This window comes from Poecilia reticulata, linkage group LG10 (assembly GCF_000633615.1).
Source record: "Poecilia reticulata strain Guanapo linkage group LG10, Guppy_female_1.0+MT, whole genome shotgun sequence".
NCBI classification, from domain to species: Eukaryota; Metazoa; Chordata; class Actinopteri; order Cyprinodontiformes; family Poeciliidae; genus Poecilia; species Poecilia reticulata.
Window position 1 is genome coordinate 23804372 of NC_024340.1, and position 19190 is coordinate 23823561.

Below are 19190 nucleotides of genomic sequence, written 5' to 3' on the forward strand. Positions count from 1 at the left end.
TAGAGAAGTTTGAAAAAGGCTTGGGCTATGAGGCAATCAGACCATTCATCTGAGAAACAAAGAAGCTGTCAGTATCTCTGCAGGAGCTGCAGCTTTGGGGAAAGAACGTGTTCACAACTCCAAAAATCTGATTTTTAATGGAAGATGTTAAATTTGTAAAAGAGAATAATGAGAAGTTATTTCTGTGGTTTACTGCAAACAATGCAAAAGATAAGATCCCCCCAACAAACAATGAAAGCACGGTGGTGGCAGCATCATGCCTTGGTTTGCTTTTTAAAAACAGGAGTATCATGGATTAAAATGTGACCTAGACTGGTCACTTAGAGCAGGACCGCAGTCCTTCATGTAGAGCCAGCATTGTGCGTTAATCAGTCATATGTTAGAATAGCCCCGCTGACCTAAATCTGATTAGAAAAAAAAACATATGCAAGACTACATGACACATCTTCACAGATGCTCCTCATCCAGTCGAAATAAAAATGTGCGTCACATTTCTCAGATTTTGTATTTGACAAAGCCTTGAAAAACATGATTTGTGTTCCTGTTCAGTGGCGAATTCCCCTTGTCCCGGTCTAGCTGCATAAATTCCCAACAAAAATGTGACAAAACCCTAAAAGAATTTCAAGAAGTACGAGTGTCTTCTAAGATTAGCCAGCTGAAGTTGTCAGTCTCTAAATGTATTTATGTATTAGTGTTTCTAGACTTCCCCCAACATCCTGAGTGAGATTTTGTGCGTGTTACTATTCACCGACTGTTTCTCTGATGCAGCATCCTCATGAGTGTCCCCGGCGACCCCCTCCCCTATCTGAGAATAACCAGTGATATATGCGCCACGGCAAAGTGGTTGACTCACCTTGTGTTGTGTTTCGGTTGACCTCTAGTGAGAGAGAGAACAGCTCCTGTACGCTCTTGTACCGATGTAAGTGGGGTTGTGCATACACATGCAGGCTAAAGCGGCAAGAGGGGTCTGATGCGAGTGATGGCTGTGTTAGAGCATGGTCACAGCTATTTGATTCTGGAGTGCAGGATGAGAGGAGAAGGATGTCATTGTCAAAGAGAGAGACGGAGAAGGGAGGAGAAGGAGCATGCTGTCTAGGCAGGAGAAAGAGAAAAATCTCCGTATTTTAGCTTGCAAATATCTCATTCGATCCCATTTTTCTAGTCCTCCTGTCCTCTCATCTTCACACTTTTATTCCTTTCTCCTTGAATTCCCTCCTTTCCTACCTTTTCTCTCTCCTATTAGTATCACCTGAATTTGTCTCCTTGCTCTTGACTTGAGGGGAGAAGAATGAGGACACATTGATCTGTTTCCTTACCAGACCGCTACGTTGACGCTCATGCTCCAAATGCAAAGAGCCCCCCCCCCCCCCTTAAATCTTTGTCTCAGACAAATACAGCAGCTCTAATTAAACCACCTGACAATCCATCTCTACCTCTAGGCCCCCTCAGCTTTATATCTCACCCTCTGGGTCTGGGGAAACATGCGAGCTCATGTGTGTTTGGGTGTAATAGAGCGAGGTCAAAGACGAGTTTGTGTCTGTGGAGTGGTGCCGCAGGCTCCCAGCGAGGCTTTTTTTTTTTTAGGTGTTCTGTTTAAAAGAAAAAAATATTGGAAAATCACAGTTGTGAGCCATGTAATGATTTCCCACCTGGGAGGAAGCCTCAAATGGAGCAATAAAGGATAGAAGATGGAAAGAGAAGAGGAAAAGGTAGAAAGGAGACACAATTCAAACCTAATCTTTCTGCTTGTTAAAGCTAGTCATAGTTATGATGTTTTGATCTGTTATTTTAATGCTTACTTTACTGGCTCCTGTATTCAGGTTTTAGCTGTGTGATGACGTTCCTGTCTTTTTTTTTTTTAAGTTTAAATGCTTCATACACAGGTAGGAATCGTGCTGGGTCTGTGTGACACGCTTTTCTTTGGGTTATAAACGCTTCCTGCTTAGTTTTAAATTGCATTAATCGTGATTTAATGTTAATCCGCCCCCCCACCCGCCCCGAGTACCTCTGAGGGATGCTTAATGTGTACAATTAAACTTTGGCAAATTAAATTAAAATAAATCCAGGAGGAAGATTGCCTTTACTCATAAATTTCAAATGTAAGTCGCGCATAAATTGGTCAAGGTGAGGGAGAGAGAAGGTTTATGTAGAAAAGTTGCAACAACTGTGTGCATATTTCTGCACACTTTTAAACACATAGCTTCTAGACAGACAGGCAGATAGCCACAAAAAACTCTGTTCTCGCTACCACATCCTGATATTGAATTAATTTCGCTGTATAAGTAAAATGTAAATTCAATTGTGTATTCTGAGAAAATACCCATGTATATTTAATGAGCCAGTGAACACTAGCGTGCCTCACTAGTGCGGCAATCTGTTTCTAGCTGGACTGTGTTTCTTATTTATTTATTTAGCTTGGTCTAAATGTTTTATCATTTAGTGCAGGAGCATGAAAGAAGAGCTAACCAGCAACTGTAAGCTGGCAGGTAAAACATTTATTCAAACCATTCAATTTAAAGGCTGAACATTAACATTTACACGTGCTAATTTTATCTGTTCAGCGTCATGAATGGGATTTATACAGGTACATCTGCGCTTCACCATTGCTGTCCACGCAGCAGTGGCCGCGTCAGCACACATTTCCACAATGACTAAAGGTTTTCTTTCTGAAAAAAAAAGTTTTTCAGGATTTCGATTATACCCTTTTCTCAGTACCACGGCGAGGCTTAAATATTTATATATTCCTGTCACCGCTGTGTGTAAACTGATACTAGAAAATGTCATTATGTTGTAAAATTCAACCAATTTCCACCATAAAATATAGTGTGCTCTGTGGCTTCTGTTTTTTTTTTACTGTAGTAAAGCTGAATANTTTTTGTCATTTTTGTCTATATTACAGACATTTTTCAAGGAACTCTCATTTCAAAGCAAGTTAGAAATTATAGCTTTTAATATATTTTAATCAACTCTGTTGGGAGAGGATGGGAGTGGAGGACATTGCCTCAACAAGCCCTGAAATCCCTTTGACACCAGTGATGGCTTTATTAATACACAGCTGGCAAATGTGCTCTCCAAACTTTTTAGCATCTCCTTGAAGGTGCTAATGAAACACATTATTTAGAGCGCAGACAAACAGTTTGCCCCCTTGAGCATTTAGACCTATTCTCTGATCTTCAGACAATAGTAATTACAGTGAAATAGGACAATGCAGCACATGATCTGCACTTTAATTTGCAGACATGCACAGGCAAACACACACACACACACACACACACACACGCACACACACAGAGTGATCATGGAGGCAAAAATCCTCCGTCAAATAATATCGGTAAGTGACCAAGTGCGTGGGTGGGTTCCTAATCTTGTTACTGTTCAGTGGCTGCACACTAAAGAGGAAACGATTGAAGAGAAAGGCAGACTTGAGTTAATTGTCCTGTTCAGTCCTGTCTATAGATGCCGAGTTTTTGGGGGATGGTTAGACACATAAAATTGTATAGTTAGATTAAACTCCCACAATACTGTCTTTAGGATGGACAATAACAGTGGAGTTGGGTTTTAAAGCCAGAAGTTGATTATATTAATATCACCACTGMGTTTTGAAATAAAATTAAGGTAGTTGAGTAACGGGATACGTCCGCTAATTAGTCAGTGCTTAGATGTCAGATTAAAATGGTCTCCTGGCACATTTAATAGGGGAGCATGCAGGAGAGGAGAAGTAGAGAAAGAGAAGAGAGAGATAAAAGATGCGAGTCTTCAGAAGTGGTCTCTGGTGTCACTAAATTGCAGAAGTTAGCAGGAGAAAATGGCTTCTCATGCACTAAGTTCAAACAGATTCCTTTTAGAATCTAGGAGTCTTCATATCCAGTGACATATTTATTTAATGAGCCTTTTCATGTAATTCAATGGACGCTCTAGTGTCAATTTATGGGTCTCTATTTGATTTATTATTGTAACACGCTTCCGGTTTTCTCCTTTAGAGCGAAAAGAGAAAAAAAAGCACAAATTATATAGACCCTACTTATTTTGTTGCGACAGGAAAAGGTGAAAGCTGTCACCGCACTGGATGCCGTTCATCTCTCATCCTCAATTAGCCATCCATCATCTCTCTTCTCTTTTGCTTGCCTCCCCTTTTTCGCTGCCAGCTCTGGTGGATAATTTCACCCAAGCGCTGGCATGCAGAAATACCTGTACATCTGTGGGGCTCTCTGAAACAGATTTGTGATCTCTATGTGGATTTGAGTTAAAGATCTGGAAGCACTCAAGCAGAGGAAGAAAACAAAACCAAGGCTTTTGATTCTGTGCTCCTGTTAATGTCCAAATGATGTCCAGATTAGGTGGTCAGAATTTTGAATCACTATTTACTGATAATGCAATAAATGATAAAGTATGGGTTAGGGTGATCTACATACCAGACTAGCTACTTGCTCTGAATCTATATTTTTATGTTTAATGCAAATGTTCATAAAGAAAAAAAAAAAACTACCGGTAAACCATAATTTGAAAAACATTTGTAGATGTTTTTTTTGTTTTTTTTACAATTCAGTCACAACATGGTAACAATCTCACATTTGCTTTGTGATAATGTAATAACTTGCTAATTATATGTAATTACTAAAATAATTGCTATGCAACATTAGAATTTAGCACTTCTGCTAAATTCTAATAACACTTCTGGTATCCAACTGCAGTCGTTTAAATTCAAAAAGAGCATTAAAAATGGATAATGATCACTAATAATGCAGAAAAAAATCGTATTGTTGCATTTGCATTGATTAAATAAGATAAAATACAATGTAAAAGTATGTGTACTCTGCTGTCAAAAATTGTTAAAGTTGAAGCTATGATTTTGCTACCAATTCACTACATAATGTTGCTGTTATTATGTATTAGTAGTTTTAAAGTAGTTTTATCCATTACATAATATTCCTTATTTTCACCATATTCACACCGAATTGAAGTCTGCCGCTTTTCTCAAATAAAAATGCAGGCAGCTTTAGTGCCTTGTGTGTTTGACTCTTACATAAACCTCTGATAAATCTTCCGTCTGTCTCATGTAAGCCAATGAAGGTAATCTAGAAATAGAAAAGACCGCCAGTCCCCTTGGCAATGGTTTTGTTTGTTTATAGCAATTATGATAATTTGGGAATAACATTTCGTTGCCCTCTTGTTGGCACATGCAGGCACTTTAAAAATAACATCAGGGATAACACGTTTTCCTGCTGAGACTGCCATCCTGCAGCTCGATCTCGTTGACGCTTTTTGACTGGAATGCTAATGTCATAACTTACCGAGCGGCAGAGCTGGTGTCTGCAGGTGTTTCCTTATAGTTACCTGAAACAACATGGAGCAACAATTGTTTTTTTGTTTTGTTTTTTCAGTTCTTGGCTTCAGATGAAAACCTTCAAGAAAAGTAATGTTGCCTTTTCCCCTCCTTCTGTTTTATTTCGTTTTACCTCTTTTAGTCGAGAGTTGTTGCCTGCATGACAGCAATCCTGAGTCAGATGGATGATCGTCATTATGCCACGTACATAGAAACCTTTACTGGAACTACTGATCTAGTGGTAACTTCACACACACACACCTCAAAATTTGCAGGCAATAAGCAATCTTTTCAACTAGATTGCTTAAGGTTTTATAGGAAGTGATTCACTTTTTTTTCTCTTTAATCGAAGGACTTCCTGATGGAGTCCTTCCTGCTTTTCAAGGACCTGATTGGGAAACATGTATATCCCTCTGACTGGATGGCCATGATCATGGTGCAGAACAGGTCGGTACTTCATAATGAGCAAAACTGACATGCTTGCATTCACACAGGGCCTAGAGGTTGGACGATGCACAATCGCGAGATTCCTTCATTCTGCTAAATAAGCCACAGCAGCCCTGCTATACGGCCTGCTGTTCGACCCATGAGGCATGGCGCTACATCTTAAAGGACTGTCAACATCCACAATGAATTGTTCATCTGCACTAACCCACACTGAGATGAGTTAGAGATAGTGAAGCCGGGATCAGGGCTGTAATGATGAAAACRGCTGATGTGACAAATACGCTGGTGTGCGCCGACTGATAGAGCAAAAATCTATCAATGAAAGGAGCCAGAGGGGAGGCTAAAGCTGTGAAGCCAATAGGTGGAAGAGAAAGTGAAGTAAAAAAGAAGAACAACTCACTCTGTAGACTAGGAGTCTGGAAGAAGTGTGCAAATATAGCATTTGAGTCCCACTACATAGAAAATGTAGGAGGAAGGGGAATGAGAGTGGATGTCATTTGGCTCTGGATAATGATGATAGATAGTGTTTGGGCCAAAAGAGGCTGGAAGCAGTTTCTCCTTAAGTTCAAAAATGCATTAAATAACATCTCACTGATACCTCTGCACTCAGTGTGTCGAGCTGCTGTCATGCTTCTGCCGACATAGAAGAATAGCAATAGTTTAAAAAACCCCTGAAAAAGCAGTTTACGGTATGAAACGCCATGAAATTCCTTATCTAGAAAAAAAAAACTGTTTTTGATGCATTACACATTTTTATTCATTGGATTTTGTTTTTGTTCTCACACAAGATTAGTTTTGTTACTGATCATTGCAGTGCCAATGTAAAGGGTTACATCCATTTATCATGGATCTGATTTTTATTTTAAATATGGGTCTTTAATGAAATCTTCATGCATCTAACAGATGTAATTAATTTAAAAAAATATTAATTGCCTTCACAAGTGTATATGAGATCATTCTAAAAATGTAATGTCAGTCTACTTAGATCCAAAATTAGTTTTTAGCTGTACTTTGCATGTTTGCAAATACCAAAATGCCCTTAAGTTTCAATCATCTGACCCAAACTGTCACCCTCAGATGAACGGTAATGTGTAAGCGTGTTCAGGAACAACCCAGGGATCACCAGGACTCAAACCTGACCGAATCTCACTAGAAGTAGATGAAGCATCATTGTCACTGTCTGCAGTGAAGCATGTTACATCGTCATGCACTGAGAAGGTCCTGACCAATAAAACAGTAAACAAAATCAAGCTGAACTGGAATTTGTAGCTGCCTACATGAACAATTCCAGTCCCTTCAAGGAGAAAAGCTTTATCATCCCAAAAGATTGAGCAGTTTGGACAAAATGACAAAAAAAATGAATAAAGAAAAAGGTATATTTGATGAATAAGCGTTTTGTGTTTAAACTTAGAATAATTTTAATAATATTTAAGGCTGGATAAACACTAAATCTCTAAATATACCTAACCTAAACAGTTAGATGATTTAAACTTGGACATAATTGTGTCTTCCAGTTGTAAAATTATCCCAAACACACACCAAAACATTTTAACTGTATGGAAGATTCCAGCCACACACTATTAAACATTTAACTGAAAAAAAGTGGTTTCATCCTAGGAAATTAGGCAGTTTTAATAAACCTCACCTTTTCTGATTCCAAGAGTTTTTGAACATCCCATCAGTGTTATGCCAGAATCTCATTCCTTCTACTTTGCTTTGTGTTCGAAAACATTTTTAGTTTGTAAAAATGTTAATAAAAGCATCTGTGCTCGTCCATCTTAAAATTTCCACTTTATTCACAAAATTTAGAATTAATTAGGAAAGAAAAACAAAGACATTAAGTCTAGCGTTTTAATAAAAAAAAAACTAGAATACCATTGGAAATATCCCATACTACAGTTGAATTAAACAATATAACATGAATATATTCATTTTTAACATTGATTCGTCCTTTAGGGTGTTCCTGAGAGCCATCAATACCTACGCTGACACAATGAACCAAAAGTTCCTGACTAATGATGACTTCGAAGTGCAGGTTATTGTATTTTGTATACAGTACATAAAAATATTATGTGGCTGTGATCGTCTTTTCTGTTGCACTGTTTATTATGCTTCCTGAATACTTTCTCTGCTGTCTCCGTCTCCATAGCTGTGGAATAACTACTTCCACTTGGCGGTGGCGTTTATCACTCAAGAGTCTCTGCAGCTTCAGCATTTCTCTCCGACCAAAAGGAACAAGATTCTGGTCAAGTGAGAGTGCAAACATTTAATTTCTTCCTTTTTTACCACATCTGCGCTAATGGCGCTACCTATTAAGAGCCTCTGTTACCTGTAGACAGGAGATCAATTCAGTTGAGGTAGAGCAGCGCTGCACTATCTTTCCTAAGGGGATGTTCAGTTTCTGAAGGTGAAAATAAGTATTGATTAGGTAGTTGTTGCAAACTGAGGGGATGACTTTTCCCCTCTTATCAATTTGTATGTGCTTTCCCTTTTATTCTCACTCTTGCACATATTTCTTTCAGATATGGAGATATGAGAAGGCTCATTGGCTTCGCTATACGTGACATCTGGTACAAACTTGGTGAGAAGCTGTAATGAATTGTGCAAAGTTTTTACAGAAGATTCGCAGATTTAAATTTAAAACCCAGAGCACTCAGGTGGATGCTGCATGCTAAAATAGAGATGCAAATGTGGTAAATACCACAAAAACCAGAGTTAAAAGAAAAGGAGAACGCTTTTGTCAGTTTTGTGCGCAGAGACTCAGGGAATTAGTTGAAAGAAAGTAAAAGGGAACCAACAGAGACCACACAATGTAGTTTGGGTTTCTTGTGCTTTTTTGGTGTGTTTTCTTTGTCCTTGTTTTTCACAAAACCCCAAAGCATGCTTATACCAAGACACAGGATCTCCCATAGGAAGCATCATAACTAAACTGTGTCAAAGGTCCAGTTCAGGGCTTCTTAAACTCAAGTTCAAAGGTCTAAATGTGATTTCAAGATGAGGTCAAAGGCTCAGAAAAGCACTTTAAAGCAAAACCATTTTATAAATTTTTTTAGATATGACACGCAAGCAAAAGCAATGACACTTGCAGGTGTTTTTTATGCCACAGTGCTGTAGGTTTTCACAGCAAAACTTGAAAGCACTTTAATTATATGAGTATTGTAAGTTCATGTTTAGGATTAGTTGGAATACTCACATTAAAAATGGGTGCTGTGGGCTTCAGTTTTTCTGGAGATATTTCTAGTATTTATCGTGACAAACAGGATGATTAAAAGAAAGTTTGTAGAAACTCAACACAGTCTGTTTGCCGATGCAGCCGTCGCATATAACCAGAACCCCAAAAGAGCAAATGCTGCTTTAAAAACAAAACATTTTCTTATAAACTACTTCAGATGCACCAAGCAGCGCAAATGTTCTTCAATCAGCATTCAATAATTACTTCTACTTTGGTTTTCTAGTACATAGTTATATTTATTTGCGCTTTTGTGGAACTAATAGAGAAAAACGATCATTTAAACAGCAAAAATAACAATCTCATAAACAACAATTAGAATGTATCATTAATTTGATAAATCACATTTCTTGTTATACATCTCTCTCTTTTTTTTTTTGTGCCACTGAGAAACGAAACAGTGATCGCACATCCTTAATTCCTGTGCATGAATTTGTCTTTTGCAGGAAGTCATAAGATCTGTTTCATCCCTGGTATGGTGGGTCCAATCCTGGAGATGACTTTGATTCCTGAGGAGGAGCTGAGAAGAGCCACGATCCCCATCTTTTTCGACATGATCTCCTGCGAGCATGTCCAGTTTGGAAACTTCCAGAAGGTGGATAAGCACTGTGCATGAAATTTCAACAACATCACAGTGAACATAACAAAGAAATATCTGGTCTGGTTGGAAACCAAAAGCATATACACATAAAATTACTACACTGATTTCCTGCAATGTTGAATCTGAAACATGGGACATTCTAATTGCATTTGCATAATTGATTTGTCTTTTTTTTTTGTTTGCTTTTCCCTAATTTATCCACTCTTTCTTCTCCAAACCTGTACTTTTTTCCCCAACAGTTTGAAAACGAGATAATCTTGAAGTTGGATCATGAGGTGGAAGGTGGAGGAGGAGATGAACAATACATGCAACTTTTAGAAACCATGTAGGCCTGAGTATTTAAGCACATCAAATCCAAAAATGACAAATAAATATTTCAGCTTAAAGTGTTATATTTGCTGTTCCCTTAGAATAAGCTTTGCAGCTAGTATTGCCTTTCTTTGTCTGTCAACACTAGAGAAACACAGAAAGCTAGCAGCACTGAAAAACAAACCCTGTTTCAGGTTGTTGATAATTAAGCTGTTTATTCTCCTCTACCAGCTTGTTGGACTGCGCAGCTGAGAAATCCACACTGAAGCCACAGGTGCAGCACTTTGTCTCTTTGGTTAAGGGTCTCCTGACTCGTCTCCTTGACTACCGCACCGTGATGAGTGATGACAGCCGCAACAACCGCATGAGCTGCACTGTCAATCTCCTGGTTAGTAAAAACACCACTAAAATAAACCCTGAGGTGTCAGAGATGTCAGTAACTTGCTTTTGAAAAAGACCTATAAGCATATTAGCTCCCAGAGAACAACTTGCATGTAAAAGCTGAGCTAACCTTAATACTTCCATGTTAGAAACTATATTAAGTTTCTTTTTACTCCTGATGTATGCTTGCTGAATCTTTCAGACACATAAAGTTGTGTGGAAAAAAAATAGAAAAACCCAATAAGTGCTGTTTTTTATCAAGAAATGTTCACACAATTATGTCAACACTTGTGTTTATTTATCTTTGGAGATGTCAGTGACATAACAAAAAATAATCTTTTTTGACTTCTTTTTTTTCTTAAATATTTTTCATATGCTCATTGGGGGAAAAAAAAATCAGAAAACAGGCAAAATTTTCACAAATATTTTGGAAATGCATTGAGCAGAAAAGTTCACAAATAGATGAATCTGTGAATACTGAATCTAGAGTAGATGGGCGTTCACTCATGGATTATTAAAGGAAAAATGAGAAAACCCTACCCTTCTAGCAACCAGTGTTATCACCTTTGGTTGTGATAACTTTGATGAGGTACTTTTTGTAACCATCTCAGAGACTGTACAGCCTATATTTAGTCATCTCATTCTTAGCAAGTTTTTTCATTTTTTTTAATTCTCAGGTTTATTTACCAGATTTTTGGAGTCTTCTTTTAGCATCATGTGGCCTGCTTTCGGCATGAAATTATTCTATCATCAGCTCTGAGCATACTGGCAGTTGTTTTAAATATCCTTCACTTTTATACTATCTTCCATACAATAGAGTGAGTAGTTGATTTCTCATTCTTTTCATACCTCCTTAAATCCCTTACCAGACATCGAAGTTGCCACAGTCGTCTGTCTGAAGGCTTCAGACAGCTCTTTTGATCTCACTATGGTGTTTACTCTCACGTTAGCAGCCAGGAGCGCACCAAATGAAATGTCGGAGGTTTAAACGGGGCAAATCAAATTCAAAATGTTTGGTATCAGTGTGATTGTGCACCTGAATAAATACGGACTTTTCCTGATTTATTTCCTTCTATAATTGCACCTTTTCCATGTTTGCATGGAGTTAAAATATAAACAAAATCCATTTGGTGATTTTGTTCTAACATTACAATGTCTTTTATAATGATTTTTAAATAATATATCTATTTTTACCGCTTTAAATTTTTGAGGTGATTGATCTAGAGATAGTTCAGCTTCAGGCTGTTTACAAAAGGTTTAATCATTCTATGCACTGATTACATGTATCCTGTTAGATGACCATTCAAATGATTGCATTAAATAATCTTACAGTTTGTAATTTTTTTATTCAAAATAAGTAGCCTTATCAAACTACTCCTTCATTCTGCTGTTTTTAATGAGCCATTTATTATCAAACTGAGAAAAAATCTCACGTAAATATGAATCCGTGCATCTGTGTGTGTTCACGTCATACATTGTAGTTTTTAGAAGAACGCTGCTGGGAAATGGCAAAAGTATTTAGCCTACGGCTTGTGGTAGTTGCCCATTAGATATTCTATTTAATTTATTTCTTGGGCTGAAAAATCCTTTCTCCAGGCTAGCAAGCACTCTCGTATTTACACCCCTCCCCGGGCTAACACACACAATCACTCACATATTTGTTATTTGCCAGGCCTCCTGATGCAGATGCATTTTCAAAGGAACAGAAATGTACTTCTAAATGTAAAGGCATTCATACTCCTCTGGCCAAAATATCCCAATCTAACTTGCATATGAAAGTTTCAGAGGCATTTCTGTGCAATCAGCTTTTTTTCCAAAAAGTTTTTCATGTTCCAATTTACTGAATGATTTGTGTTAATTTAAAATTAAATAGCTACGTAATCCAGTTGACAGGTGATTGATTGGATGTAGGAAAATCCACTCCCACTATACCCTAAAACACTGGAAGGTTTAAAAGTTTAAAAAAAAGAAAAGAAAAGAAAAAATGCACGAAGGCTTCCCCACAGCTTTGAGTTCATATTACTTTTTATTACTAACAGAAAAAAGAAAGAAAAACAAAAAAAACAGATGTATAAGGTTTTATACGTTCCGTTTATAGAAAATAGCAGAACGTTTGGACTAATCAATGACTACACATCAAAGCTTCAAAAAAAACTGGAGTAACTTGTTAACCTGCTGTATCTCATGTTCGATATGGGATTAAAGGAAAGCAAACCAAAAATCTTTCGAGCCAGTTGTCCAATCCCATTGAATGTTTGGAAATGATGTGTCCAAACACTGAATGGATGCGTTATCTGATACATACTGTGGCTGTCAGTCCATCCATCAATTCATCTATCAATCAAGCAATCATGCACTTTTGATCCATTGGTTTGCTCATTTCAGCTACCTTTGCTATAAATTTAGGGGGTGAAGAATTGAGATGGAATGCTTCACCTTTTGTGTCAGCTCTCACTTCACCAAAAACAGACGTGTATAGCATCTTCATCTCTGTAAATGTAGCCCCAACGCCCCTGTCAATCTCCTTCTCTGTTCTATCAGCGATGACGAATAAGCCACTTAAACTGTCCCTCTTGAGGCGACTTCTCTTTCCTGACCCAGAGTGGGAAAACAACACTTTTCCCACTCAGAACCAATGTTCAGTCTTGGAGGTGTTCATTGTTATTCAGACTGTTTAACATTCAGCTGCAAACGCCCCCCATTGTATTTTATCTCAGAAAAGGAAAATGTGATCTAATACAAGAAAAAAAAAACAAAATACAGCAGACTTTATTCTTGGCCCTGTTGTTGAAAATATACCTCACAAAATACACTTACTGAATTCAAATAGCCCAAAACAATCAGTGGTACGTCTAAATGTCACCATTTTTGTATTAGTGTCTAACTCTTCCAACTTTTTTAGCTTTCTTTCATTTTGCATTTTTGGTGTTTGTTGTGTTTGTGTTCACTGTGAGTGTCGTTCGCCAATAATGAGAGGTGGGGTTAAATCAGTTTGTTCCACGTCTCAGTTCTCCGTAGATGTTATTAAACTTAATTAAACTGGGAAATACAGATACAACAGCGCATTACCACACTCACAATACCAGAGGGATGCAGTGAAGCGCTCGTGCTGCAACACACTGTTGGACAAACTCGCAATGCAGAGATGCAGAATTACAAACTCAAACTCTGTGCAGCTCTCCAGAATTTTTGTGGACATGTTTTTGGGTAAAGCACACACTCAAAATTCACTGTAAGTCAACTTCTTCCTTTCTATTTTCTGCAGAACTTCTACAAAGACATCAACCGTGAAGGAATGTACATCAGGTATTTTGCATTATGTTCTTGATTTGTCCTAAAATGCTTTTAAACGTTGCACGTCTGTCTCGTACAGTCTACTTGCATTTGAAATGCGCGCCTCGACGCGTGTGCTCCTGTGTGTGTGTGCGGTTTCGTAATCTGACAAGGGATTATACAAGTTCGGCTGAATTAATGTCAAAATCCAACGGATCAGGTGGCGGCCTGACAGTAGAGAGAGCAGAAGGAGACATGATGAGCACCAGCGAGGTGTAAAGGCAGAGAGAGGCAGCATGTTTGCAGGGGCAGAGACAAAAATGACTGACAGAGAACCAGACTGTACAGTTTCTGTCAGGTCATGTAGTTCACCTTGTGTTTTCCTTTTTTTTTTTTGTAGCCTTTTTGTTAGAAGAGTTGACTGATGATTTTAATTCTTCCTGAGGAACTACGGTTAGGATTAGTTTCAGACAAAACTTGAATCGAACTAGAAGTGGATTGGTTCACAAAATCCATGTTTGAATCTGGTTTGGAGTTTTGGGTGCGTGGTTTTTGCGTCACTTCTGAATTTTCCAGGAAGTTAGCCTCAACAACATATCCAGCTACCATTAACTATTTGGTCTTCAGCCCAAGTCTCCTCAGAGGACCTGATGTCTTTTAATAACTCGGAAGCCTACTAAACCTTGAATAAATGGATAAAAATGCAAAGCATAAAAAAAATTTWAAAAATTCTGTGCTGTGCTTGCCAGGGGAGTACAGTTATGAGCAAACGAGAAGCTCTCACACAGTGCAGGGAGACGGATGCAAACAGAGCCGTGAGAAGGATGAGGAAACTGACACGCATACAACTGGGAGAATCATCCTCGGCCCCAAGATCTCGCTCGCCTGCGAGTCTCTGGCTCGCTACAACACAAGACATACCTGAATGATTCATTAGCAGTTCTTCCGCAGACATTGATGAAATGTCGACGTAATTAGTGTTGTAGCAGGAAAACGTAAATGAAATGCAGAGGACAGTAAGGCACGAGGATCGTCGGTGGTATTGTACAGATGGCAGCAAATGTAACTCAGCTAGTTGGTCCAGCCAGCAGGACGACACAGATCATGTACGTCTGAAATATATTCAGCAGAAACCAAAAAAGTTATGTAGAGGCAAATAGTTATCGGTGTCAATGTGGCTGAGGGAATCAAAGCACTGAGGCTTCGCCTACCTCAGTAGGTTCATGATTCAGAAACAGACTGGATATGTTGTGCAACCCAAAATGCTCGTTTCATATTTCCCAACAAATATCTTGATGATTCTATAGATTTTTAGGAAAATATTTAGAAACTATTAAGACAAAAAAGAGGATCTTTTTGGAAGGTAACACTTCAGACAAAGAAAGTGATCATTGGAAGTAGTAGCTTAATGTTCTGGAGACTTCCTTTAATTGATGAAATGATGAATTCTGAAATCTGTAACGGGTTGAACACTTTTTCACAGCACTATTGGTGTATGGGCTGAGGCAGGAAATCCCACGGGGAAGTTGCTGAGATTTTTTTTCTTGGAAATATTAATAGTTTGGCTACATGCCTCCTGCCCTCTGACTACTTCTGGCTTTCTTTCTTGTATTTTCTCTTTTTTATATATTTTTTTGGTAATTTATTAAAATGAAAATGTTTGGAATGTTTTCCCAGTATTTTCCCATTTTTATTTTTGTTCCACTTAGGATAACAGATTTCAATAAACCCCCTGAACACCTAATTGTTTACTGTTTATGGACGCAGCCGGTTTGATGATGATGTGATTTATTTATTTATTTTTTTTTTTTTACTATAAGCTGCAGCACCTGTTTTCACATAAATCCTGTACCCTGCTAAGCAATACCCAAAAGATTTCAGTCTTTTGGTTGAGGTTTTCACTTTTCACTAAAACAATAATTTAAACCTGTGAAGGACAAGAAATGCATAACTCGTAGTGTTTCTGTGTATCAACCAACATATTTGACATGTTGCTGCACCTTAGTAACATCAACACGTGTTGCATTGTGCTTTGCACAAGGCCACAGTTTTCCCCCACTGTGGATAACTGCCAGAGAGTAGGATGAAATAGTAAGTAGACAAACTCGGAGGATAGTACTACCTTATTTTACTGTGACAGTACAGTGGCAACAGTATGCCACTACATATGTCTTGCTTCAGACTACCTAGATGATCAATTATTTAAATAGGGGAAAAGGCATAATAGATATGTTTAATAAATGATGAAAAATCTTGCTCTTGTTAACTAAAGCAGCTTTTCTGTCAGTATCTTCAGTATGCCGTTTTTTCTTCGGTGATGAATAGGATGTACGCATTCTGAACCCAGACAAACTACTCAAAATGTTTTTGTCTTTGTTTTGTTTTTATAAACCATTAAAGCACAAATATTACAGAAACACAAACGGATATCTGATAAAAGACAGATTCTGATGTTACGGCTCAGTGAGTAAATATTCAAGATTGCACATGTGTATTTATTCTATCTTTATGTTAGAAATAGAGTAGCTGAATCATTAATTTCAGTTTATTTTCCATCATAAACAATTCCACATTCTCTACAGAGGTTCACTAACCCTCTGATGGTGAATAGTTCCCTCTGTTGAGCTTTTTTCACCCAGACAGATGAAATTAAAGACTGTGTCTCTTAAAAGCACCTTTTTACCTGCAACCCACTCATAATGCACACAGTGTTTTCCCTCTGGGAGTCCCTGAAACGACCGTTTTTATTCGAGTGGCGCATATTACATTACTTCACCTCAAGCGTAGAATAGACTTTGTCATACTTATAAAAAAAGATACATTGTGCCTTGTTTGCGTATGTGTACTATTGAGTGACCTTGTGCTGTGCTCAGGTTTCAAGGTTTTTGTGTGTGGAAAGTAATGCTGATACCAGCTGTGCACTTTGGCTAATTCTTCATTTGCAGATGTTCAAGCTGCCCAACACTGGCATCTAGTGGAGTGATGTTTAAAGGAATTTCTCTGGCTTTGTGCGTGTTTAGGTATCTGTACAAATTACGAGACCTTCACCTGGAGGGCGAAAACTACACAGAGGCTGCCTACACCCTTCTGCTGCACTCCCGGCTGCTCAAGGCAAGCTACACACACACATACACACACAAACACAAGAGGATATGTTTTGTTGTGTAACGCTGCAGCCACTGCCTCGCTCGGTCTAATCACTTGTCTGCCTGCAACAAATGAGAGAGTTCGTTACTTGCTGATAAATGGTTGCTACGTCGCTGGCCTCCAAATGATGAAGCCCCGAGGTTAGTTTATGGCTCTGCGTTGGCCACTGCAGCCATATCACTATGGTGATTGATGTAGCGCACTCGCACAGTGATCGTGTTTGTGCGTGAGCGGATGTGCGTGTGTTGGGCTGCGTTTCACCTCTTTTGTCCCCTGATCATTGTTACGGGACGTTTACAAGCTCGCAAAGGGGTCGGAGGATTCTCTTTCCACATCGTGTTACTGCATCAAAGTAGAGAAACTCTACAGGTTTTTTTTTTATTTTTTCCCGCAAAGCATAGTTTGCTTGCATGGAAAGTTATTCGCATTATTAGAAACTTAAATCTTTAAAGCATATGATGTAATTTGAATAATTAGCAGATGTATGTGGATGTTTTGACATACATCCTGTATGCCTTGGTCACATCACAAAATATTAATTTTATAAAACTGTCAAAAGTTGATAAATAACATGTCTCTTTCTGGTCCAGTGGTCTGATGACATGTGTAGCCCCCAGTTTGAGTTTCATGGCTCCCAAACTCAGCGACAACTCAAAGAAACGCTCTATGACACCATCATCGACTACTTCGACAAGGGCAAGGTTTGTACAGACGCCCATGTATGCAATTTACCATACATGGATAGTGTAAGTTATTATTTGATACTCCGTAAGATTAATCATTGCAAAGCAATATGTTTAAAGGTTTCCAATAACACTGGTGTGGAGCAGTCATTCGGCCTGTTATTCACAATAAGAATTATAAACTCCACTTCTATATAGGCAAGGCAACAGAAAGTTGGTAATTAAATTGTACGTATTAGACCTTTACACTTTACACAGATACACATTGTAATTTAATGACAGTTTAACAAATCTAAGCTCTTTGTTGTGTGTTGTCAAAATACAGGCTCATTTTTTGTGTTATGTCTAATTATTCATCCATCATTGTCAGTAGCTTTGCAAATAAATAAGCAGATCTTCTAAAAAAGAAAAAAAAAACAGCATGAAAACTGGTCTTGGCTCTGTTACAGAAAATGATAACTTCTCTGAACTGAGTTTATCGGCAGATTGTCTTGAAACCCACTGTTCTGTTTCTGTTCTTTGTTTTTTTGTTCGTGTTTTAGATGTGGGAAGAGGCCATCACTCTGTGCAAGGAGCTAGCAGAGCAGTATGAAAATGAGATCTTTGACTACGAGCTACTCAGCAAGAGACTGGTAATACATCATAGCTTTATACCTCAAATCAGCCGCGCAGCAGTCATGATCAATGGTTTGGCTGCTTCTCATATCCCTGGCTGTCTTCTGTTTATTTTCTTTATTGATATTTCCAATGTTAGATTACTTGAAGGAAACAGCTTTGAAATAGTAACGGTTAGATTCTCCGCAGGCTGTTGCTCGTTCAGACTGTGGTGAATTAAAGTTTGGAGAAACTGAGTCGGCCTCTGAGGTTCGTTTAGGTCAGGAGTGTCAAAGTCATTTTTTTTATTTTTGGCCACATCAAGATTGTTAATGTTCTCAAGAGCCGGTTGGGCCAGAATGGATTGCTAAAACCCATGGGCAAACTGTTAAAATATTAATAAATAGCTGTCTGTGCAATCTAAAATTATGACTTTTGCTTTGGAGTTTGGTTACTAATCACCATTTCAATCTCCATTTTTAACTTAACTTGAAGCTGCATATAAACCCGCTGTGACAGTATTCCCTGTAACTGCTGTTTCTTATCTGGAAATGCACCAGGTCACATCCTAACTTGTAGCTTCTCTCCTCTTGTTCTGCTGCTTCCCTCACACTCCATATATCTCACCGCTTCCCAAAGAAAAGAAAAACCGCACATTTTCCAACAATGGAAAAAACTGCTCCTTTTCTCCTTGTATGACTGCAGCCACGGCTCTTCTTAACTGTTGCTGAATTTATGTGGTTATATAAATGACAGACATTGCCCTTGGATGGGATGCTGGGGTTTTTTTTTCTGCATCTATCACCCTCACAGGTCCAGCATTCTGCTGATGGTAGCTTTGTCATTGGCGTGAGCTGATTAAACTGCCCTGACTGCACACATTGCACATCTGAAGCTCTCCCCCCAGACACATCCTTGGTTTCTCTCTTTATCTCTCCCTGCAGGAAAAACAAGCCAAGTTCTATGAGAATATTATGAAGATCTTGAGACCTAAGCCGGACTACTTTGCAGTGGGCTTCTATGGACAAGGCTACCCTCCTTTCATCAGGGTTTGTAGTTATAATGTCTGGTGGAAATCACTAAAATCTCCATTTTGTGTGTTCTCTAAAAAGAAGCTGTTAAATAATGTAAATGCTAGTAAAAGTAGAAGAAAAGGGAAATTTGTTTAAGTTTGCTGAGTCTCATAAAGCCTAATATACATAT

General features: G+C 38.3%; 1 protein-coding gene across 1 annotated transcript in view; it reads left to right on the forward strand.

Annotated features, from left to right (window-relative positions):
- dock2 (dedicator of cytokinesis 2) overlaps positions 1-19190 on the forward strand; it is a 107612-nt gene that overhangs the window by 78503 nt on the left and 9919 nt on the right. Inside the window, exons 27-39 of the mRNA XM_008420268.1 lie at positions 5466-5564; positions 5676-5770; positions 7727-7805; positions 7920-8020; positions 8293-8351; positions 9446-9594; positions 9840-9925; positions 10141-10297; positions 13556-13596; positions 16584-16674; positions 17301-17411; positions 17936-18025; positions 18932-19036. Of these exons, the coding sequence (XP_008418490.1) occupies positions 5466-5564; positions 5676-5770; positions 7727-7805; positions 7920-8020; positions 8293-8351; positions 9446-9594; positions 9840-9925; positions 10141-10297; positions 13556-13596; positions 16584-16674; positions 17301-17411; positions 17936-18025; positions 18932-19036 (1263 nt within the window). The remainder of the gene's footprint in view (positions 1-5465; positions 5565-5675; positions 5771-7726; positions 7806-7919; positions 8021-8292; positions 8352-9445; positions 9595-9839; positions 9926-10140; positions 10298-13555; positions 13597-16583; positions 16675-17300; positions 17412-17935; positions 18026-18931; positions 19037-19190) is intronic.